Source organism: Oculina patagonica, chromosome 2, assembly GCF_052425735.1.
Source record: "Oculina patagonica isolate OP01 chromosome 2, crgOcupat, whole genome shotgun sequence".
NCBI classification, from domain to species: domain Eukaryota; kingdom Metazoa; phylum Cnidaria; class Anthozoa; order Scleractinia; family Oculinidae; genus Oculina; species Oculina patagonica.
The window spans coordinates 33,683,683-33,708,344 of record NC_135759.1 but is presented as its reverse complement, the minus strand read 5'-3'; the positions used below and the strand labels follow the sequence as shown (position 1 = coordinate 33,708,344).

The 24,662-nt window shown below is 37.2% G+C and overlaps 1 protein-coding gene, 1 long non-coding RNA gene and 1 pseudogene across 4 annotated transcripts in view; all 3 read right to left on the bottom strand.

The window, feature by feature from the left end:
* On the bottom strand, positions 1–19,558 carry LOC144644273 (uncharacterized; annotated as a pseudogene). The gene is made up of 12 exons (XR_013569079.1): positions 19,401–19,558; positions 18,500–18,578; positions 17,536–17,961; positions 16,774–16,797; positions 16,460–16,654; positions 4,168–4,368; positions 3,694–3,806; positions 3,301–3,373; positions 3,182–3,202; positions 2,596–2,720; positions 2,156–2,176; positions 1–1,813 (listed from the first exon to the last, which is right to left on the bottom strand). The product of XR_013569079.1 is annotated as an uncharacterized LOC144644273 (transcript).
* Positions 6,988–24,662, bottom strand: part of LOC144644270 (uncharacterized) — a 77,442-nt gene continuing 59,767 nt past the window's right edge. Inside the window, exon 2 of one of the 2 annotated variants that reach the window (XM_078503722.1) lies at positions 6,988–13,311. In XM_078503722.1, coding sequence (XP_078359848.1) covers positions 7,618–12,975 — 5,358 coding nt within the window. In that variant the 5' untranslated portion in view covers positions 12,976–13,311 and the 3' untranslated portion in view covers positions 6,988–7,617. Of the gene's footprint in view, positions 15,114–24,662 lie in introns of those variants that run through there. The other variant, XM_078503721.1, reaches the window with a different exon arrangement.
* LOC144642012 (uncharacterized) lies at positions 21,278–22,508 on the bottom strand. Its single transcript, XR_013568675.1, has 2 exons — positions 22,319–22,508; positions 21,278–21,674 (listed from the first exon to the last, which is right to left on the bottom strand). It is a non-coding gene; the product is annotated as an uncharacterized LOC144642012 (long non-coding RNA).

Sequence of the window (24,662 nt, the reverse complement as noted above, 5' to 3'; positions counted from 1 at the left end):
ACTTGACACATGCTCAAAGTGGTGATTACTATACTGTTGCTACAATGTTGGTGCTTATTATAATAGTGCACTTAGTGGAATAGGGTTATTACAAAAACAATACAAAGAGGGGTGTTTATTACAAAGACACTGCTTTTTGGAAGGAGGGTGTTAATAAGAATCATTACGTATACAGTTCGTGGGAAGAAATTAGGGTAGAAAAATTAGATTTGCGATTCAGTTCACCTCTCATGCTATATAACATTTTATACCATGCCATAGAAAATACAGCCAATCAGAATACAGGAAAGCCGTTGCATATTCGATGGTATTCAACCGAACCTTCCCATCGTGCGCTGCGATCTTATTCTCGATGAAATTTAGTAAGCGTATTTTCTATGGCATGGTATAAAATAGTTACACAACACTTTCTCGTGGTATACTATGGAATATTCCACTTGTCACTTGTATTTTCTTCGTATACACACTCGCCTAAAGGCTCGTGTGTATACCGAGAAAATACAAGTGACTTGTGGGATATTCCATAGTATACCACTCGAAAGCGTTGCATAACTAGTATATATATGGTAGGGGAAAATCGCACTGTTTCACCTTGGAATTGACGAAGAAATTGTTGTTGTCATTTTAGAGTTATTTTAATCTGACTTTTTCTTTTTGAGGATCAAATTCCTTTTCCTGCCAAATTTACCGACATCATCAATTCCTTCTTCGTCCAATAGCTCCTCCGTCGGATCTATGGCGGAGTCCTGTAAACTGTAAAGCCCTCGTTCACTCGGTGGGTCATTTTCGGAATTTACATTCTTAGTTTCCTTCACGTTGTCTTCTTCGACACTTTTGTCTCCAAGTTCGTTTATATCACTAGAGGCGTTTTTCTTCGACTTCTCCTTTTCATCATAAAGTTCATTTGTGACCTGGACACTGGGGCGTTGGGTTGTTTTAATCGTGTTCTCTTCGTTTATCGGAGAGTCATTTTGTGCGCCTGTTTCTTTGTCGTTATTTGTAATGCCAATGCTTTCTTCTTGATTATATTCGCTTCCATTCGTGGTGATGCTTGTGTCATTTTTCAGGCCATTATATGCAGAATCTTCTTCATCAAAACTGCTTGGTTCTGGGTCGTCGTTGATGAGATCATGTGCAGTTGTCGTCGATTCGTTTTTTTCTTGGTCGTATCCATCGCTGTCCTTCTCATCATAACTAGATAGTTCGGTTTTGTTGGAGTTGGTGCTGTAATAGTTGTCATTTGTTTCAATTGAATCATTCGTGAACTTGTCGAGATGGTTGTGTTGTTTAGGTTGGGTCTTCTTCTTCAGACGAATTTGTAGACTTTTGATCTTTTTCTTAAGGGCTGCAATAATATTTTCCTCTTCTACATTATCATGTGTTTTGGTGGTCTTATGCTGCGAATCTATCGCTTTGTCTTCTAAATCATCAGGCTCGTGCTTAGGCTGTTTTCTTTCTTCTTCGATGAGATCGTCATTTAGTTTTCTAAAATTTTCTTTCATCATGGCCGTCTTGGCGTTGGACTTCCATTTCCTCTTGCCATTCCTGCTTTCACAGCATTCGTCATTACATTGCATGTAGCAGTCCAGTGTGGAATGCTGAGTGCACGTCGCTGGACATGCCGATGGGTAAGGATCACTGACACTTGTCACTGTCTGTACATTTCCTGGGTGGTATACAGAGTAGGCTGGAGTGGCGTATGGCGGAGGGGAAGCTGCAGGGTACCCTGGGTAGTAACCATAAGAGGACTGGAGCGAGGCAGTGCATCTACCATGATGATTACATGTGCCGTAGCAGTAGTTTCCTGCTTTTCCTTTAGAAAAAAAAAATTAAAAAACAACAACACTTGATTAACCCTTTCATTGCTAATGTTCCTAATTTGAACTCAAACTGCACAAACGGAAAATGCAGACTTAGTATAGTTCATTTGACTTGTCACACTTTGGAAAAAGTAAAAAAATGATTGATTAAAGAAAGATATACTCTACTACTTGGGAGATAACAAAAGCCCTTTTCACGGTTAACTTTTTTCATGCGCATTGTCACAAAATTCATGGTGGATGCAAGGTAATTACGGGCGAAAACTGCAAGATTGCATTTTTATTCTACTGTTCTATCAGACACAGTAACAGTAAATCGGTTTTTTCGTTTTTACCTGTTTTTCCTTCGACTTTATCTGTAGAATGAAAAAAAAAGGAAAATAATTTAGTGGTTACACATAAGCCTAGAATATTTACCAAAGACTACCGGTTTGCAAGACGCCTATGAGTGTATAGGATAACTAGTCGGTTCTCCATAAAACCATGCAGCTGCGTGACAATAAATTTATACTATTTATACGATCGATTTAGGTCTTTTATTCCTTTCTTCAGTTCTACCTTAATCTTAATTTCCGAATGATTGATGTCGTCCTATCTGGACCATCCGTTTTAAGGAACAGAGGTTTTGGCCGATGTGGTTGAAGTTTCCAGGAAGGGTTATCGCCATGCAGTTCTCGACTAGCTATTGAAGTATCAGTGCGTTTCAGGTGAAAGACCTTACTTGGTCACTCTCTCATTTTAACGAGTAAGGTAAATAAGAAATTAATAAATTTACCTGGCTTGTCAATAACCATACTTATAAGTTTCTCTGACGGACGCATAAATTTCTGAAATCGGAGAGTAGGGTCTGGGGTGAAGGATCTGAACTTGATTGACACTGCAATTCCTAATCCTGCAGGCCTGTTGGGTAATGAATAAAGTGGTGACCATAGCAACAATCTGAATAACAACTGGAATTAATATTAGCAATATACGGTTCTCGCTGTGACATAAAACAGTCATGAATGCACCATGCATGCTTTCGATTTTGCTACACATTGCAGTGTCTATCACTGTTCTGAAAACTTGCAAGTAGTTCTGGATATTATGCCATGTAGAACATGTCAATATTGCATCTGCGACTACTGCTTAATATAAATAAGCAATCGGGGGATATGTGTGTCTGTCTTTATAAGTGACGATATACGAACAATATTATATCTCAACTGGGCCCATCAATTACAGTAAGTCAGCAAATTTATAAAACTAACTTGACTTTTCTTTTCGGCAAACTTTTAAAGATTCCCCCCATAAGCTGTTAAGTTGAGACACTTGTGCTTGGTTGTATTCCAAATACTGACAAGGTGAATATTTTAACTTACCTCCCCTTAAATGAAATTGCTCTATTAACGGAAGGAAAGAAAAAAGATGGCATTAGCCTAAACATGAAAATGTCAACCATAAAAACGGTTCAATTCGGGGAGGAAAGAAAAAAAAATACCTAACGCCTTTGACTTTGACTTTTTTGAAGCCCCCTTCTTCTTTCCTGACATCCGTGTGAAGATTTCTTTGAACTTAAAGAAAAGAAAAAACAAAAAATACTAAACATGCCTAAAACTCTTGAAGCACACGTACGTGTCATTTATAGTGAGCACAAGATGAATTGGAGGTGTAATCCAAGTGGGATATGGCTGAAATTACAGCTGTTAAAATAGAAACAAGTAAAGCTTGTAAAGGTATGTTGTAGTTGCAGAAGCGATTCTACGTGGTACTACGCAAATTAACGTAGTAAACTAAGACGGAATGTTTGGAGACAGCCACGGACCTGTTTCGACCTCCATGGGCATTGTCAGCATGCAACGAGACGAGAGTTCTGCTTGTTATGTATACATACCGTTACTTTGATTCCATTCACCAGATCTCTGTAGGCCTTTGAGCTCTTATCTTTGTAGTTGGGTCTCCAACGAAATTTCTTGAACAAAACCTCTGTTCTGTAAGTTGATTTTCCTTTTTTATGGGTAATAAAAATAATTAAAGTAAACAAGTGTAATTTGATGACTTTTTTCAAGTGTGTGCCTTTGTCTAAAGGTGTGAGTTACTTCAGCGTTAATATGAGAATTCCTAACGTGGCAAAGAAAATTGGAAAAAAAGACGAAAGTAATCCACAGTCTAGAACCGTCAACGGTAAAAAACGAAATAAATAACTGTGCTTGGTTTTTCTTGTCGGATTTATACAACTAGGAAAACGGTTTATTTGTCACGCTACTATCACAGTCCCATATTTAAGGTAAAGTACAGACAGTTTTCTGACAGTTTAGTCCACAAGCTCTTAATCGCTGTTCTTATTACCAAAAAAGCTTTCATCTACCTTCAACAGGGATCCTGCATGTAAAAGGGATCTTCTCATTGCAGCGTCTGTCATCCCAGCATCCCTTTGGCTTTTCAATGCTCCATGCCACACAATTTTCCAAATTTCCGCCATCCGCGTGCACCGGAACACATACATGGTTATGAAATCTTAGTCCGTCAAACCATTTGAATCGTCCTTCGTGCAAACTATCGTGCAGACCTACAAACGATGCACAGTTTCTTCTCAAATAAAGCGCAGACAGCGTGTATACTAGTCATGCACAATTAAGTTTATTATATTCTCTGCGAGAAATAGGTTTAGCGGCACCAAAACCTGATCGTGTTAACGGGATGCTGGTATTAAAGAGGTTCTTGATGACTGACTGGGGTTTGGTACGGATCACAAGGAAAGTGTCCGTATTAATAACAAAGGAATCATAAGGCAGAGGGTTTAATGAATTTTAGTTGTCTTGGGGTATGAAAAGATAAAAGAGATAAATACCATGAAAGGTCTTCAGAGAATTAACAGGGGGGAACAAAGAGTTCAAAGTTTGTAGCGTTGATAAGAATCAAAGGGCTCTGTGAGCCACGACTGAATTTTTTTGAGCGATATTTGCATTTGATTTCTATTCTTTGAGTATTTATGAGCAACAGGTGTTTTGAAGGACTTGTTTTATGCAGTTAAAAGCAGAAACGAAAAAACATGTGCTACAGTTGAATCAAACATGTTTGTTACATATTGCAAGCGTGGATAAAATTTTTTTTTTCTGGTCCTGGTTGTCCAAGAAAGATTTGGAAATGAATGTTACTAAAACAGTGAAAATCCTTAGTGAATGAAGTATCTAAAGCCGGGTTAAAAGTTAAAATTAATTGATACTTGTTTGAAATATTCTGCAAGGAAGTTATAATTCAACTATATGAAGTTCCTCAAATTTTGGCAAAAATTTTCAACAAAGAACACTTGAAACCTATTACTTTATGGATCATTGTTTCTATATCAATCTTGTGTTTAGAGATGTTTTAGAGAAAGAATTTGTCTTGTGTTAATTCTTGGTTTAGTTCGTTTGGGTTCTGAAAGGTAAAAGAAATAGGAGTCAATGCAGTGAGCGAAGAGGATGGACCATTGACATATTTTTTTCAGCATTTTCATTTCATCCTCTATTTATGTGATGAAACATCTGAGGCATTGTAAGGATCATAAGTAGTGCCAGTGTTATTTACAGATTATTGACCTAAGTTTTGTTGTTGATGGAAGTATTGATGTTGCCCCTTGCCTGGGGGGGGGGGGAGGGGGGGGGAAGGAAGAACAGGAGATGTCAGACTTATTTGGCTTCCGCCTTCCTCTCTGGATGCAAGGAAATGTTTACAGAATGCATAATCCCCTGCATCTCCCTTTCTTTCTGAGTCTGTGATGATCAAAATTGGAGACATTGTGTACATTTTAAATGCATTATTTTCTGTATTTTACTATATGTATTACATGATTTTTCAATGTTATGTACAGTTTACTGAATAAAGTATTCATATTCCTGAGTGTTGTGTCACATGTATGACAAAATGTCAGTCATACATTGCATTTACTGTAGAGATCATTGAAAAAATATTTTGGTATAATTAAAGATCAACACTTCTTTTAATTAGATCAGCTGAATTATATGATAATGTTCTCTCTCTAAGACAATGACTTGTATTGTTTTGCTGTTGCTTTGATGTTAAATGCAGAGCTTTCATCATTTGAGATTTCTTTTAAGTATCTATAATTTATTATTCATAACAGCAAAAGAAGGTTTCCCTTTTTATCAGAAATATAGCAAGGTTGCTTTGTAGGGATGCATTTACCAAAATCATTATGACATTGCATTTCATTTGGTCATTGCAAGGATATACAGTGTCCCTCTGCATTCTTATGCAAGCTGTGTTTGCTCTCAGTATAGTTTGTAAATAAAAAGCTTTCATCTGTAGTTAAGACATAATAAAGGATGTTGTTCTTTCAAGGAATGGAACTCATTCAGTCAAAAATGTGCAGGTGTTTCCCTTGTCAGTGTCAAGCTTTGACATGATTCACAGAAATACCACTTGCTTGGGTATCAGCAGTTCCGGTTCTCACAGAAAAATTAATTATCAATATTCCTTCCATACAGTAATTGTGGTGTATTTTTATTTCTTGGTATCACCTTTAATGTGTATTTAGTAGAAAATTGTGTCAATTGGCAGCCACTTGTGGGTTTCACATGCGTGCCCTTGATGTTCCTTCCATACAGTAATTGTGGTGTATTTTTATTTCTTGGTATGTTTGTAGAAAATTGTGTCAATTGGCAGCCACTTGTGGGTTTCACATGCGTGCCCTTGATGTTCCTTCCATACAGTAATTGTGGTGTATTTTTATTTCTTGGTACGTTTGTAGAAAATTATGTCAATTAGCAGCCACTTGTAGGTTTCACATACAAGTACTTGATGTTCCTTCCATACGGTAGTAGTTGTATATTTCTATTTCTTGGTATTTTTGTAGGCAGTTCTGCCAATTGGCAGCCAGGATTTCAATTTGTTGCAGCCTCCATATACAGTTACATGTACTGATATCTGTGATAAAACTTCAATTTTGTGTCATTTGCATAATAGTGGTTAGAACTGCAGCATTCATCATATTTCCTTAGTACCACCATAGTCTTCCACCTACAAATACACATTAAAGGTGATAGGTTAGAGTGTAAAATAACAAAGTGTATAAATCTTTGTACACTGTACTTAAAATGCTTACAGTTGTATCTATGATCTATGTAATGTTATGCTTCTCACCTTTGCTCCCCACCCCTCCCCCCTCCCCCTTCAAACCCCCAAAATAGCAACTTACCTGTTTTGTGTATGGAGGCTGGATATGTCCCTTGTATGGAAGGGATTAAGGAAGGGATGTTATTTTAACATCCCTCCATCACCCTCAGGAAATATTGCAATTTCATGATTTTTCATTTGAAAAATTTATCTCCACATGTATTGTGCAAATTCTGACAGAGTTCAGTTTGCCATTCAAAATGTGGAACGTTTCATTCTGGAATATTCGGACTGGTCATCTATATGCGACTAACATGAATGTTTTTTTTTTTATTTACCGAAGTGTGCCATGCCAGCTGCAGCTATTACAAACTCAAACTATTGATAACATTCTGCCCCCTCATTTACTTAACTAGGGAAACTTGTTTTTGTAATGTGGCAAATAAATGATGATCATTATGATTGATTTAACACCACCAAATCGAAATTATTATACTCTTTGTCAGTGTAAAAGCAATTCTCTTATTTGATTGTGATTTAAAAAGCTGTGAAATACATTAAGATTCATTTTTATGTGAATTACTTACTATGTAAAAGTACAATGTAGTTATTTCATTGGTCTTCATTAGCTTTAATAGTCCAAAATCTCATCTCAGATACATCACAGTATTAAAAGCAATTAATTTGGAAAATGATATGTTCACATAGCTTTTAGGGAAATAAAGATGGGCTTATGATCACTGTAGTAGGACTCCAGGGTACCTGCAGATTGTACAATTTGTGGTACATTTGTGTAAATATGATCTATCTGTGTACGGTAGTCAGTTGTATACTGGTTGATCAACTGATTGTATCCTCTGTCTGTTATCAAACATTTTTTGAGAGCCTTTTGTTCTGTAGTCTCCTGCATTAGATTGATATTGAAATCCCCAAGGATTACAGTGGGTATGGTAGAGTTTGTCAATACTGAGTTATGAAGATGAGTGAGTGCATCAATGAACTGTGAAATTGAAACATTAGCTTTAGACCGATAGATACCAACCACATGAAAATTTGGAATTGGATGGCTTAGAACCATAACAGTTATTTCTACATTATTAAAGTTTAACCTGTATGGAATTTCAATACAACTCAAATCATTCTTTATGTACACGGCAGTTCCATAGCAAGTTCTCAAGGTAGACTGATTGAAGTCATTTCTGTAAAGTGTAAATCCACTCAGCTGGTATGTTTCATCTGTGTCTGACAAACAAAGCTTTGTTTCAACAAAAATATTGACATCAGCTTTTTGAATGTTGTAATCACTTCGCACATCCTCTATGTGGAGGTGGAGAGATCTTACATTCTGAAACAAGATTGTTTTTGTTTGGGGAGAATCTACATGTACAGTCTCTAAAACTGCTAAAGGCCTGAGGCTTGCTTCTTTTCTGAGTCTGCTCATTTCATTTTTTACTTTTTCGCTCACCTTAATTTTGTTTTCATTCAATTTGAGAATACTAAGTGCAGAACTGTTTCTTACTCTGCTTAAGCCAACGTAATGCATGTGCTCCCTTGTGGATGCTGGAAAATCAACAACTGCTTCATCTAATGTGTCACCTTGGCAACGGTGAATAGTCTTGGCAGCAGCAGGTCTAAGCGGAAATTGTCGCCTGAGAATTTGTACTTGACTTTTTTTACTGATTCGGAATTGTCTTGTTACTTCTAAAACTGGTGTCCAGTCTTTCTTTATGTTTGTCTTGTACAAATGTGCATTTTCTCTGCGCTGCTTTTTGCCTATTTCAGGATGTGGAAATGACACCCAAATAATACTTGGCCTGGTGGAATTGTCAACTCTGTAATCTATGTTCTCTATCACACACTCTGCACCATTAGTGAGTCCATCAGTAACATCAATATTAGTTGTCAAGTCATATTTTGCGGCAGTTGCTATCGGCACTAATGAATATAAGCCCATTGTCTTTGTGGGGTCATCTGGGATTTTATTTTTCATTTGTTTCTTTAGATCATCAGACATATCTCCCACTAAAATGTCCACAGCTTTGATCTGAGCTTTATCAGTTTTTGAGAGAGTATACAGGGCATTGTTGTGAGCATCTACTGATGCATTTGTAGTAAACAAATGAGTGACATTCATTGGGTAATTATCATTTCCTGGTGTTACATTCAAAAGTCTTTGTTTCAACATGGCTATATCATCTTCAGAGTGCTTTCCCTCTCTCAAGCGATTGAGTAGCTCAGCAAACTGCTTATCATCCTTTTGTCTCATGATTTCTGTTAATTCAAAGAGGGTGAAGTATTCTGTCCAAATGTTACTTGCTAAGTCACCATAGCCCATTTGGGAATTTTCAAAGATCCACTTATCAAAAACTGGCTTCAACTGGAAAAGATCTCCCACAGTTATCAAACTTATTCCACCAAATGGTTCCTTAGTGCCCATAATCTGTTGTAATCTTAAATTCAAAAAGTTGAACATTCCACTTCCAACCATAGAGATCTCATCAATAAATATTGCTTTTAGTTTTATGAGTTGTGTTCTAATGGTATTTAGTCTGTCACTATCCAGTGCACAGTACTCAAAACCTCTATTGGCAGGTATCTTAAAAGCAGAATGCAGTGTGTTACCTTTTATATTGAATGCTGCTTTGCCGGTAGGGGCTGTTTTGACAACTTTCACATCATCTGGATTTTCTCCTGCCATACTGTTCAGATATCTTATCAGTGCTTCATACAACGCATTAGTTACGGTACTTTTCCCAACTCCAGCACCTCCACTTAAGAACAATCTTAGAGGGTCATCTTTAGTTTTGACTGAATGTAAGACATGATAAAAAAACTGCCTTTGTTTTTCATTCAAAGAGCGTACAAGTGCATAATAATCGTCATCTGAGACACGCTTTGTAACAAGTTCATCCTGATCATTACTTCTAGGAAAGATACCAATATCATCAAGCAAATCATACTCGCTGTGCTGCTTGTTTTTGCCAGGGTCAAAGCAACCAAATAATTCACTAGGCTTTTCTTTAACAGCACAGTCCTGCTTATTGATATGCTCTGCATTTGGAGCAACATTGTCGAAGTTGCCATGTTCTACATTACTTAGATCCTCCACTGCTTTATCTAGTATTTCTGAATGGCATTCATATTGGTGGCTGTTGTTGAGAACCTCATTCTTAACCTGTTGAAATCGTTCTTGGTAAGTTTTACAGCCATTTATCAAATCCGTACTTTCGTTTCGCCATGGTGTATAAAGCATAAGTTGCTCTCTATAATGATTTTCTGGGTCTTTATCTTTATGGTATCTAACAGATCGGATGATTTTAGCCTTTTTTCGTTTCACTAGTTTCAGACCTCCTTTTAATTTGTATTCTTTTGGTTCATATTCAAGTTCAGTGGCACTGATACTCCTATCAGGGTCATCATCAGTGTTGTCATCAAAATCTCTTTCGGGCAAGAAGTCATCAAGACCTGTGACTAATGGCTTATTACAACTATCAGCATGTTCATCTTTAACACAATTATACCATGCAACAAAGTCAGCCAAGCACAACTTTTCTAATTGTTTTGGTCTTCTTTGATAGCGTTTAATGATGTTGTCAGATTCAATGTCGGGTGAACTGTCAGGCAACTCTTTAAGCTTATCCAATTTCTTTACTAAGAATGTCCTTTCATCTGGAGGTGAGGTGCCAATAAACTGAAAATCTCGGGAGGATCTTCTCAATGGCATTTGCAATACAAGATACACAGCTTCTTGAGCACTTATTTCCACTGCATTTAAAAATTTGTTTCCAATATGCCTTATTCTATTTCTAATATCTTTATCACCAGATTTGGCTTCTTCAGATGCCTTTTCTAGAAGTCTGCTCATACCTCTTTGGCCTTTTGTAATGTAAGAAAGTATGTATGAAGCACATGCATAAGGATCTAGTACATATTGTATGTCCATGTTTGCTTGCCATGCTTTGAGTAAATAAGTGTTATAACTGTTAATCCTTATTTCTGATGGTGCTCTTTTCAGAAATAATGTGTCACGCTTTAGGGTGTGCCTGATAGCTAGGATATAACTTTCTTCAGTTAACTGTAATTTGCTGAGAAAAGTTTGAAATGTGATATCTTCGCCATATTTCATGCTGTCAAGAACCTCTTTTATTTTTTCAGAATTCTCTTTAATCTTTTTCTGGTTTTCTTCATCAATGCAGGAGTTTTCAAGCGGTGTTAAAATCATTGTTCTTGGCATTGGTGGCAATGGGAAATTAAATCTACAAATCTTATTCCCTGCCTTCTTACATGTTTTGGCATGCCTGTGCATCTGTAAGTTGACAAGGTCTTCCATTTCACTAGAACTGTCTGGTTTTTGGCAGGTGATATACTTATCAACAAACTTCTCAATTTCTTCATTAGGATCTTTTTCATATTGTGGGGCTCCTTTCACCCAAAATAAACCATGGATGTGTGGGCTACCTCTTTGCTGAAATTCGACTCTGTAAAAATAATCGGCTATTTCTCCTATTGGTATTGCACTGCACTTTAACACATCACTAATAAATAACTGAACCATGTGATCGAAGTTCCTAGAACAGGTGACAGGATCTTTTTGAATAAGATCTGATTTTTGTTTCCATGTCATTTGCTTGATCTCATCATCAGTGTATTCTTTCTTTTCTACAATTCTGCCTAAAGTTTTAAGTAGATGAGTCCACCTTGTTTCAGCAGCTGAGAAGGAGCAAAACCATGTGGGGTTGCCTAGTTGACGAATCATAGCAAACAAGTCTCTTTTGCACTTCTCAAAATAAGGGGGTGAAGATCTAAGATTCTTTAAAACTCTAAAACCTTCATCAAGATGTACAAGCTTATTAAGATAATCCTCTGACTTCAAGTCACCGGCAGTGTATTTCTTTCCCTTGGTCTTACACTTTCTAAGAGCAATGCATGCACTGTCTTGAATTTGTTTGATTTGCAGTTTTTTTAGCTTAAAGAATATGTTTGGGACAGACATTGCTGCTCTTCTATCCTGACACCTTAATTCCCACTTAGCAACTGTGCTATATGTTACTGGTACTTTTCTTTCATTGTTGTCAGGTCTCCGCTTTCCACAGAATATTGTTGGGAATGATAAATATTCAGAATCTTTATCCATGAATATTCCTAATGGTTTGTTTCCTTCTCCTGGTGCAAATGAAATAATTTTATCTGCATTTTCAGCTACATCTGCTTCCTGTAGTAGTGTATCTGTAATACCTGAAGGGCGTTCGGCAATTTCGCACCAGCCATCGCTATCATCATTATCTATGTCTGGATTATCAACATCAACAGTTGAAATACTGTTTTGGGAATCATGTGTTTTATCCTTTGTGACAGTTTCATTAGTTTGCACATCACAGCTTGATTTGTCAGGATTTTGAAGAAACTCCTTCCATTCTTCATGGGTACTGCATTGTAAACTTATGTTATCTACCCATGCATTTTGCACTTCTATGCCTTCACTTTTGAATAAGTCACTTGTGCCTACAAGATATTTGGCTGCATCTAACACTTTCTTAGGTCTAATGTTTTGAAACTGATAATGATGCTTATAACTGAGACGCCTTTTAAGTTTTATTGGAATGGTATGTGATTCATTGATTGGCCTTGGCAGAGAGTGAATAGTTGAATTTACATCACTTGGTACATTGACAATATTTCCATGAATAGACAACTGGCCACCTCTTGGTAATTCGCGAATTTGCATGAATGGAATACGTGGTGATATTAGCCGTTCCTCTAATGGTGTCAAATTTAACAGTTCAGGCTTCTCAGGAAAACTCATTTTATTGGCTTTAGAACAGCTGGGCAATGTGCCTTTCTTTAGATTTGAATGACAAGTTGTGCAAATCCATTCAGTATTGTCTACACTTGTTACCCCAGTGACACAAGAGTCCACAACACCTTGTGAGCAAGCCTTGTACTTGTTAGAATCACATCTGACTACTGAGGACCTGTACCACAACTGGTCACAACAGGTGCATATGTATTCTGGACCACATTTTATACTTTTGTGGAAGAAATTTACCATAGATATCATACTGTTTTCATTTTTCTGTGCTTGTAACTCATCATCATCAATAATTGTTTCAAGTGATAGATTTTCTGGGTTCTCCGCTTTCCGTTTTCTTTTAGACTGTTTGGCAACTTCCCGTATGAGTTCTGGGTTCTTCGCTTTCCGTTTTCTTTTAGACTGTTTGTCAATTTCCCGTATGAGTTCTGGGTTCTCCGCTTTCCGTTTTCTTTTAGACTGTTTGGCAACTTCCCGTATGAGTTCTGGGTTCTTCGCTTTCCTTTTTCTTTTTGACTGTTTAAAAATTTCCCTCAAATGTTCTGGGTTGGTGATTTTCCTTTTTGAGGCAGCTTTGTTATTTTTCTCCCTAGCTGTTTCAATATTTTTGTGTATTTTCTGCAGTGAATTTTCATTCTCTCTTTTTCTAAATTCTGGATCAGCTCTTCTCTTTTTCATGTATTCTCTAATGTAAGCTCTGCGTTTTTCTTTTCTATCAATTAGGTTGTCTTCAACTGATGTTTGACCACATTTTGTCTTGTTTGTTTTTACTACTGTAGATACATAATGCGTTTCACCTATGTGCCCAATGTAAATGTTTGTGCGTCCTCTCGTTACACTTGCTGGTTGCACAACAGTAACAGGTGCAAAAGTTTCATTTGATTCAGTAATATGAATTGACAAATTCAGACAATTGGCCACTGCTTGAATTATAATCGCATCAGCCCATGTTCCCTCACATGACATATTTCTTAAATATCCTTGCCAAGAATAATCAGTATTACTCTCTATAAATTGTTCAGGGTTATGCTGTAAATACTGAACACCAAGACTACGCACATGAAAATGGTGATTAGGATTATCATACAGTTGATGTGAAACAGCTCGAAAAAAACAGTCACCACCTCCACCAACATCAAGTGCGGCTCTATTTAATTCTGACAACCTGGTTTCTAGTGATGAAACTGAATTGCCAACTAAGCTACTACGTGCTTCTGAATTAGTATTTACACTGCAATGATCAGGCCCCGGGTTCTCTTCAACATCACCACTTAAGGATATGACTCTTCGTGAAACATGATAAGTTTGGGCTTGACAACATTTTAATTTATTTAACATTTTCTCATCAACACACATGCAAAACAATGATGAATTCTTATGCTTTAATGTCCTCAGTCGCGCAATAGTTAGGTACAAGCTTGGCCTGACAAAGCACTTGTTTGAAGATAATAAACACCTTGATCTCACAAGCCGTTCAGTGAAATGAGAACGATTACACTCGTACAACATAAGTCTGAGCTTAGATGAACTTGGTATGTACTTCTTAAGGTATGATTTGGCAGCAAGTCGAATAATTTTCGCCTTTCTAAATAACTTGATAAATTTCTTGTATGGAATTCTGGAAGGTTCTCTTTCCCGTTTCCTTCTAGAATGTAACCTACACCTTACCCTTGAATTTCTACATTTGTCCATTTCATCTGTTTGCAAAGCACAAGCACTCGGTGGATTATCAGTTGGTAATTTAAGCACTGGTTTCTGCTCAGTAAACTCAGCTTTATTCTTGGCAACGAAGGCACCGTCAAACTGACCATTCATCAAAGAAGTGTTCCACTCACATGTCTGTTCGTGTTTGGCATGGATTTCCTCATGGAGTAGCTGACAGTTTTCTGCATATATAGCATTCATTTGCTCATATTTGGTTTTCATTTGTTCATATCTGGTTTTCATTTGCTCATATTTGACTATCATTTGTTCATGTTTAGCTTTCTCGCTTTCCATAGTTATGGCATAACCCCAGCGAGCGGGGGATTCGACACATGTCTGACATGTCTCCTCGCCGTTCAAATTACCCTGGCGAGTCGAGGGTCGTACAGATGTTTCTGTCCCTGAATACTCACAGGACTTATTATGAACATCTACATCAATGCAGGCATCCATTGCATAAAATACCCCTGGAATTACACAGCGTAAACAGCTAACAAAAGTGCTTGCCCCAAACTGAAGTTCGAAACAAAATGGCGGATCACCAACGTTTTACCACAACAAATCATGTGCTTTGTCAGGTGACCTGTACGACTACTTCCCGAACACGACCGAAGCACAGTCGATCTACATGTTTAGGATTTGTTCATAAAAACATATTGTTTGCTATAAGTAGAAGCTTACCTGTGTTATGTAATGGGACTTGCGAAGCAGAAGATCAACACAAAGAACACAAACTATGCGAGTCCGTCCCCCGATCCTGTGAGCTTCAATTTCTGAGAAAACCACTGCCGAGCGTCTCCACAGATCCATGATACGAATAGAAAGTATAGCCAGTACAACAATTCATTTGGTGAGTAAATTGAGCCACTTACACTGCAGTAAAACAGGTCATTTGGCCAGTAGATCACCCCATTTACTGCAAGAACTTCTATCTCGATACACGATCGCTGTGGGCAGATCGCTGTCAAAGCTTGTTTGAGCCTACGGTGGTCGTGGCAGATTATCAGCGGTTCAATGAATACATTTATAAATTTTATTCCAATATTTCCACGTTTGTCAGATTAGCACAAAGGGATAGTCATCAGTCTGCGAATCTAATGGGGAACGGTTCGACGCCAAGAAGGGGTATATTTACTTTTCTTTTTCTTTTTTTCTTTTTTTTTTACCTTGGTTTGTCTATTATTTTGCTCTAAATATCTGCATAGGAAAATAAAAGGATTGAAGCCGTGTAGTAATTACACTGTAAATAAAAGCACAACGACGTCTATAGACTAGATTCAGATAAAATATGACGAACTTTAATATTCATAATATTTTCTTGCAAACACGAAACCACGTACGCGATTTTAGCCAACGCTCTGGTTTCTAGATAGATTTGATTTTTGATGGAAGCTTATGTGAAACCCGATTTAATTTTCGAATGCTCCTTCATGTTCGACGCTAGCTCGAAAGATAGACACGAAAGTCATCGATCGATTAATGCTGATTAATGGCTCTCAATGTTCACTTTTTTGGCGGTCGATTACTTAATTCTACACGTAATTGTCAGCCATCTTTTGTTTCTTTGCTTCTGTTTTTTCTTGTAAACCCCTTTAAATTAAAAGACTGCTTTTATACGGCCGCTTTTATACGGCCGCCTTGCTACACTCTTTCTACAAGTATATCTGCTGGTCAGCGGAGTTGCAATGAGAAGTCTACAGATGATGGACCAACCGACCAACCATGGCTACCCACAATACTCCTGAATAAATTCAGTCGTAAAAATGGAATTCTGACAGTTGTAAACGAGGTTTTTGAGATGGAAAAGTATTATTGACAATAATTGAGATGCTTGGTTGTGTTAGCACTTTGAAAAAAGCTTTAAGTTTGTGTTCAGACAGCTCAATTGAGTGCAAAGTAGAATGTTATCCACGATACATTTGCTTTGGTGGTGGACTTTTAATTCGAAATAAATTCAATGCACAGAGAATGTGCTGAAATGAATGCTTCTAATCTTCTTATAAATAGTTTTAAGAACCACGCATCATACCTATCCAAGTCTCTACACCTGATCCCGATTTCCTTTGTAAGTCTCTTACAAATTCTTCCTCTTTGGCATTTCGAATTGAGGCCAAAGTGGCATTTTCTCTTGCGCAGCTTGTAACAGCCTCATCCCAGGTCACCGCGGTTGTTTCGTACTTGAAGCAAGAAGTGCCAAATCGTGAGTAGCCTGGCGGACACTTGGCTAAAGGTAAAGAAATATTTCTGACTATCAAGTCAACGAAAATAAATTCCTCTTGAGCTAGGGTTTAGGAAACGTAATAACGTTTGGACAATTCTGTAAATGAAAGTTAAATGTCTTACCTTTTGGACTTGCTTCCATGACAACTGCGAAAAAAGTTAAGATCTCGGTGTTATTACTGCACGCCTGCACGATTTCAGATGGAGAGATTACAGGAACAGTTTATTGAAGTGGTACCACTTTTAAATAAGTAAAGCGGATTAGCAATTTTTTTCGGCAGTTATTTGTAAACAATTATCCTGCGAAATCGCGCGGAATATAGCCTGATACTTAGCCGACGAGGCCGTAGGCTGCGTTGGCTAAAATCAGACGATATTTCGCAAGATTGAGCAGGATAGTTGTTTTATTATTCAACAAATTGTCAACGAAACACATTTTGCACATAGAAAAACTGTAATTATGCAGCGCTTTACAAGATTTCGGACGAATCTTCGCAACTACGAATATCGCAGGATATCTGTTATGTACGGATGACAGATATCGTTGACTTTTTGACCATATATGGGCAGCGCGCGCACCTGTTGAATAATAATTATTACGTACATCCTCACTTAATTTTATCAGCAAGGAGATTCCTTTTTATTGCAGATGTAGTTTAATTAATATTAAGTAATATCATGTAATTATAATTCCTGTATGGCTTCTGTTTGGCAATTTACTCAGGCCCTTTTATTGAACTTTGAGCATAACCCTTTTTAGGCTATGTGAGTTAAAAGGCATTTCAAACGACAAGCCATTTCCTTGACAAGTAAGAAAATTCTATTGAATAGTATTATAAAAGTATACCAAAATCCATAAAGGTTGTGTTCATGCATGTTACGTACTTTTAACTGGCGGCACATTGCCTGCGACATTGTTTTCATCTTGCAAAGCAATGTACACGACAACATAGAAAGTTCCATCATTGCCCTTTGCTATTCCCACTCCTGCTTTAGTGCTGGCTTTCCAAATCATGTTGACAAATGGCAGAGCTTGGCCCTCGGCTCTTGGGTTGCACCAAACGTAATACTTCATTGAGACATACCACGATATCACACATGTTCGGTCCAGGTTTGCATCAGAGCCACGATAGGTGCAAAAGTTGGCGCTATATCTGTATATTGGAACGGTATCTTTGCTCTTCGTTCTCATAAATATCGTGGCCGCATTTTGCGCGCTTTTTTGGATGACGTCATCGGCCAAAAGTGGCCCCGCGGCGTGCAAATGACGAAATACGTTGATGTATGTCAGGACATCTCTCTGAAGAGTAGCTGAAAATTTTAAAGATATCTTAATCAGTCCAATAAAAATAAAATGACTGAGGGTATTACAAACATATTTTTGTGTATTTCCAAAAAAATTCTTGGCAAATTCTTTTAGAAATATCAAATTAAGTAAAGATCACCATTTACAAAGAAACATGGTCGTAACCTTCTCTTTGAAACTGCGATTGCTAATCATGACGGTGGCGATTGATATTAAAAGCAGGCTTGAAGAAACTATGTTGCGATAAAGTAATTTTGCGATGTTAAAATTATCTTCAAATGCACGAGATGAAACTTTGAAAAATGTCAGTTTAAGGAATCGTAAAAACACCATATCAAAAAAGCAACATGGGATGGTAAAGATATCAATTGGGAATGCTTGAGACAGGTTACAGACGACTAAGCTAGGCTAACTTACATTTGTCATGACCTGCCGTCTGCAAAGTTTCTCCTTTCGTGTACAAAGTTTTAATCTGCATGAAGACGCTGCACTGGTCATAGCTACTGAGGTATAACAACCAAATAAGCAAGCACTTAAACATACCTTTCACACTTGGAAGCACCAGACTTGTAGCTAGCGCCAACACCAGTACCGCATTCATTTATCCAACCTATTTATATCCCTGGATAGTACGAAATAAAAGTTAGCAAGGGATAAGCCTTTAATCATCATACCGACGCTACTTATAGGCTATAAAAAACAATGGAATATATAAGTTAAATCATTTTTATGTTTATGTTGTTTGGTTATGGTTGTAGTATGAAGCTAATTAGTAGTTGTTGTTCTCGAATTACTTGTTTTGCTTTATATTACTAACTTTCACCGGGCAAATCCCAAGTTAAAACAAAGAGCATCGGGACTACAGTCAACTCTCGTCTTGCGGACACTCGCTATTACGAACAAAATCCAGATCCCCGGCGAATAAGGTTTGACTCGACTGGAAATGACTCCCGCTATAACGGACTCTCGCTATTACGGACACTAAACGACGCCCGAAGCGTGTCCGCTTTAACGAGAGTTGACTGTAGTTACCGGGAGGTCATAGGTTCGACTCTTGTGAAAATCATTATTTCGCTACTTCAAGTGCATATTAATGAGACAGCTGAAGTGATAAATTTTAGTTACATTCTATGGCATCGCTTATCTATCGCGAGAATTATCATGGTCTTATAAAACTACCGTAAGTCAACACAAATTAAACGCTCATTGTTATTTTGAATCGAATTCAGTAAAGCCTGGGTAACTGACGGTAATTTGATCTCCACCCTTATTAAAACCGTCAGCATCCATTGTCGAATACAGCAAATATTCCCAACAAGCTCTATGGTATTTAGACTGCCTCTGCTAAGGAAAGTATCCAGTAATACATGGAACGAAAAAAAAATTGTATTTTGAAAGCCTGGTTGGTTTACGAACTCTTTCATCGGCAAGATATATCACTTACCCTGATCATAAAAGGCGGTCAAGAATTTCAACACAGGTTTAAGTCTCATTCAACGTCTTTCACATCACAAAAAAGACTTTTTCTGTTATCTTCTGTTATTCTTACTTAAAGATTTCGCCTTCATGCGAGATCAATTTCACCCTCCATTATGGTAGCGACCGCGGAGTCTTTTTATTAATAAATAACGCAATTCATTCGTTTATTGAAAACACTTTTCAACAAAAGGTCCTTCACCTTATGGTAAACAAATACTAACAAGAAAATAATTGCGATGTTGCGTGTTTAGTGACAAGAATATATAAAATTGTGGTGTAATTATTTGCCTTCCATCATAAATTTCGCGCACAGTGTGTTTCAATGGAACACCGAAAATCCAATGAATAGTTCTGACGGTTTAGCGTCGCCTGAAGTTTACCACAAAAATTATAATTTTCAACGACGGAACCGGCTTTTTACCAGTTTTGTTTTCATAATATTGAATAGTTTGTTCACGACATTTAAGATTCTACAATTTTCGCTTTCAAAAGTGACCAAGTACTGATCAGTACTAAAGCAAGTGATTGTTGCTCATAGGTCATGGAAAATCACTGCACAAAACGTTCGGGACCAAATTTTAACTTTGGCAAAGCATTTGATTCCTTCTAGCAAGAAGTCTAATGAATTTTTCATCATAATTTGGTGAACTGTATCCATCTTGGGAGAAGTAGAGCTTAAGTAACAAACTTACTCATACAAGATTTTTACTGAAACTTACTGAGTAAGCTTTAACAGAAAAGCAACTCCGAATTAAATTCGTGTTATCAGAACCTTATTCCAGACGAAATGACCTTTCAACGGTTTTCATGGCTATCTTGACTTAAGCAAACACGGCTAAAAATACAGTTGAGATTTTACCAACTTTTCTCCCCCAGTATCTCCGCTCAAATGTCTGGGGTTTTCACCGCAAAACTTTTTTCAGCTTTGTCACTGACGTGACTTGAAATTGATAACTTAACTCGATACGCACTGAAAAACTGTCAACTGAAAAACTTTGTAATTTGGATGAAGTCTTAAAGTTTGTTTACAGACTTTATATCTTGAATCAGGCCAGTCTACAGATAATCTCGTGACTAAAACCGTTTAAAGGACATAATAACTTTCTGTCAAAATTTGAAAAATGCACGAAGTTATAGACGCTCAAAGTTTGCTCCGCAGTCAAAACATCACCGGAAATCGTCAAAGGGTCACTTTATACCAGAATGTCCTTTGGGAGTTACATTAGTCCCTGCATCATTTTAGTCCGGCTCTTGCAAAAGTCCATCCCAAATTTCAAAAAAATAAATTCCTAGTCACTCTGCCCAAATAAAGAAGAGTTTTTACATTCCTGTGTGAAACGTTTATTTCTTACATCGTTTTGCGCTACCACCTCATTTATGTGAAGAAACTTTCAACTTTTAATTTTTTATAGTGAATTTAGTGTAGCTATGTTATTAAGGAGTTTTCTGGTGGATTGATAACACAGTCGTTTTTCGCCGTCCTCTCCCTCCCCCGGCCACCCGGGGTAAATCCCAGTATGAAAGGGACGGAGATGCTCGTCTGAGAATTAAAATTAAACCCCTAAAGGAGACCAAATAATTGTGGGCGTGGCTCAAGCTTTCTTGTAAGTTGTAAGTTGGGCACATATATTTTGTGTAAAAACGAGAACAAAAAGATTTTCAACATAAGCGGCCGCAGAGGACTGTATTAGTCTTAGTTTTGGGCCTTGTCACGAACAACTTTGGCTATGTCACAGTGATATGTTCTCAAAATAAAAATATCTGACATAATGTCTGACAATCTTTCTACAGACATCTAATTCACTAAATTAAGTTCTTTGCAGGACCACCGACTTAGCCATGTTTGTCCGAATACAAATCTTTATTTTTATGTCAAGGCTAGATTCATTTGCTATGATTTCCCGCTTTGTTTTTGTTGATGATGATAGACAATGGATCAGGATTTAGAGAAGAGAAGATCGTCTATTTAATTCTTTATACAGTCTAGCTAACGCATTTCTTGCCAAACGATAAGACAGTTCGCTTTTGTTCTATGATTGTCTGTAATATCTCCTCTGCTGCTGCTGTTGTCTTCTGTAACGAATGTATTCCTCATCATCACCGTCATAACTGTCATCGTCATCACCATACTCATCATCATCATCATCCGGATAGTCGTCATCCGGGAACCCATCCTCATCGTAAATTGTTCTTCTCCTTCTGTTTGTTGTCTGGCTTGGGGAACTGCCATGGAATAATTCTGTTTCCAAGAAATAACAAATAAATTAAATCTCAGTAAATCGAGAGCATAAATTTTTTTTTGTGTAGTAATGTATTAAGTCCATGCACCTGACCTGGAATGAGATCCGGAACCGAAGGCGGCACAAGACTGCTCCGGCTGGAGAGAGACTGTGGAGGCCTTATGCGTCCAATGGCGCGTTAAGGAACGGTGATGATGAATGTATTTATCAGAATCAAATGAAAACCACCACCAATTACATTATGATCAAACAGGCCATTCAGGTCTATTTAGCAACTAGTTCGACCAATTTAATGCCGCTCAAACTTGTCGAAACGCGAGTCACCAACAGCAGTCTTTCGCGACTATCTAGCCATCGAAGTAGCTCCGCTGTAATGCTAAATCTATCACCTTGCAACATAACGTTTTTAATAACAAACACGAGTCAGTTGTCCGCTTTCTGTTCCGTCGCTGTCCCAGTACTGCACATACATATTGCACTCGTCTGTGAACCAATTAATGTCTGGTCTAAAACGCCATAGACATTTGACAGTATATTTAAAGAGAAATTTCCATCTACTTAGGTTTCCTAGAAGTTACTGTACATAACTTATTCTAACTTGAATAAAAAAATAAAGAGACTTTTTAAAACATGTTGAACTTACCCAGAAGTGTGAGAATAACGCAGGATAGAAATATAACTGCTAAAGCTCCTCTCATGGTAAAATAAGCTTCAAACTATTTTCCAGATCAATGGGCAATAAGAAGAAATGAATTTGGACTAAATCTTAAAGATAATGAAGAACCAAGAGAGAGAGCAGTTCAATTTTCTCAGGTTTCTAATGTAAACATTCTTTATCTGCATAAATTAGTACAAAGGAAAGATTATTTACCTTCCTGAGCTGGTTTCCAATTATTTACTTGCTTGATTTTATCAGGTGGCTATGGTTAATTTTAAGAATCAATTATTTTTTAGTATCGTTTACTAGAGGAGTAACAATTTGAGTCCCGAGCTCGAATTCTGAGGGTCCTGATTTTCCCGGCCCAAATTTTGCCCTTATCCCATTTACCGGCCTATTTTTTTGCCCAAATCTCGGTCCAATTTTCATTTGTGTGTTTGTGATTCCCAGTCCCAGTGAGCGAAATCTCATTTTTCCAGTGAAACAATAGGCAAATCCATTTTTTTTTCCATTTTAGCTTTTTGTTGCACAAGAGTATTACTGAATTAGCCCTCTTAAATGACTAACATTATTATAATAGCCATTAATATAGCGTTCACACTTCTTTAAAGGTGGTTATTTTGGTCATCTTACACTTCTCTATCGAATAACATGATATGGAAGGCTACTTTAATTTTTGCCAAACAATAAATCACCTGCAGAATCAACATGTTCAGCAAAGAAATGCTACTCACGACCAAGAAATAGGATACAACTGCTCTTTCGGATATTCTAATATAAAAGTCAAATAATGTGTGTTGGAAAATAGTCGAATATGTTCGCAGTATCTTTATACATTAATCTTCCGAAATTTGTAAATTTTGTACAATTGATCATTTATATTACGTTTTTGAAATGATTCGATAGGCGTTTGGGTATGTTTCGATCCCCGTCGGGGGACTCAGATTTTTTCTTTGTCTCATGCTCGTGTCATGTTGCACACTTCATCTTCATTGTTTCGAATATGTTCGCCAATTGTTACAGTATTTATGGAAATCATTTGTTTCAAGTTTGGAAAATTAAGAAATACTTGGATTGAGCACAAATAATCATTGAATATTTATTCGACAAGAAATACAGTCATTCAATCTGTCAATAAACATGATTACATGTATGATTGGACAAAGATTATAAGAGAAAAACAGTTTCATATTTACAAAAGAAAAATCACATGTAAAAGGTAACGATAAGTTTTGTAAGAGAAACTACAAAAGGTTATTTTTACAAGTTTGTTTGAACTTAAAGGCACTAATTTTCTGCATGACGATCCAAGCTTTCACCCTCTTCTATTCGTAAGCTGACAATTTTATAGAAGTATCATTTAATTTTTACGGTATTTTTGTGACCAATACAGTTTTAACATGTTATAAACCAACGAGATACTCTCGAGTAATCGACGAGATAAAGGAGGAAGACCGCGCAGATTGAGCTGACTTGAACGAGTTTAAGAATGGCCACAGTACAAGACAACTTTAAATATTATAATTCGGCCACAAGATAAATTATTCACTCTCGAGTAGTTGCAAATTCCTTTATGGGTGATAGAAATGAAATGAATCTTAACAAAAAATTTCTATTTCCAACTTTTGGGTCCATTATTATCCCTCTGTTTGACTTAAAAAATCTAGCAGTCGTATAGTTTACGCCTGTCTTTCCTGGAATGAAACTTTCTTTTGTATTACTTCGCATCTGTCAACATGACAACGAGGCTAAGGCAGTGGCTAGCCGCGAACAAGGTTCATTTGCATTTTCTGTGTCATCACTCCTTTATGATATTTGGATTGAATCATTTTTCAAACACATTACATTCTATATCGATGGTGAACGAAAAAGCCGAAGAACGTTCGAGTAAAGCTAGCAAAGGAGAGAATACAGAAATAGGCGATGTAAAGGAGGAAAAGCTTTTAAAAAGTTCAAGAGATTTTAACACCACGACACATCTCCAGGAAAGGCTTAAAACGCTGGAGTCAAGAATAAAGGTTGTGAAATCTGACTTCAAAGCACAGGTCGAAGGCTTGAGATCCCGTATGGAACATTTGAAAACAGACCTGAAAACTGCCCATGGGGATTTGGATATGAATTCAAAGAAGATCAGAAAAGGCAGCGACGCGGGCGAGATATTATGAACGATACACGTGTTTTACTTCACCTGCTACAGGTGAACAAAGGCTTGACTTGAATTCAGGCAGAGAACAAAGAATTGCGGTGTCATTTAAACTTCTACGCCAAAATGCGAATGCAGGAGTTATCGATACGAAGACTTAAACGTAATACAAACCTCGTTTTAGTG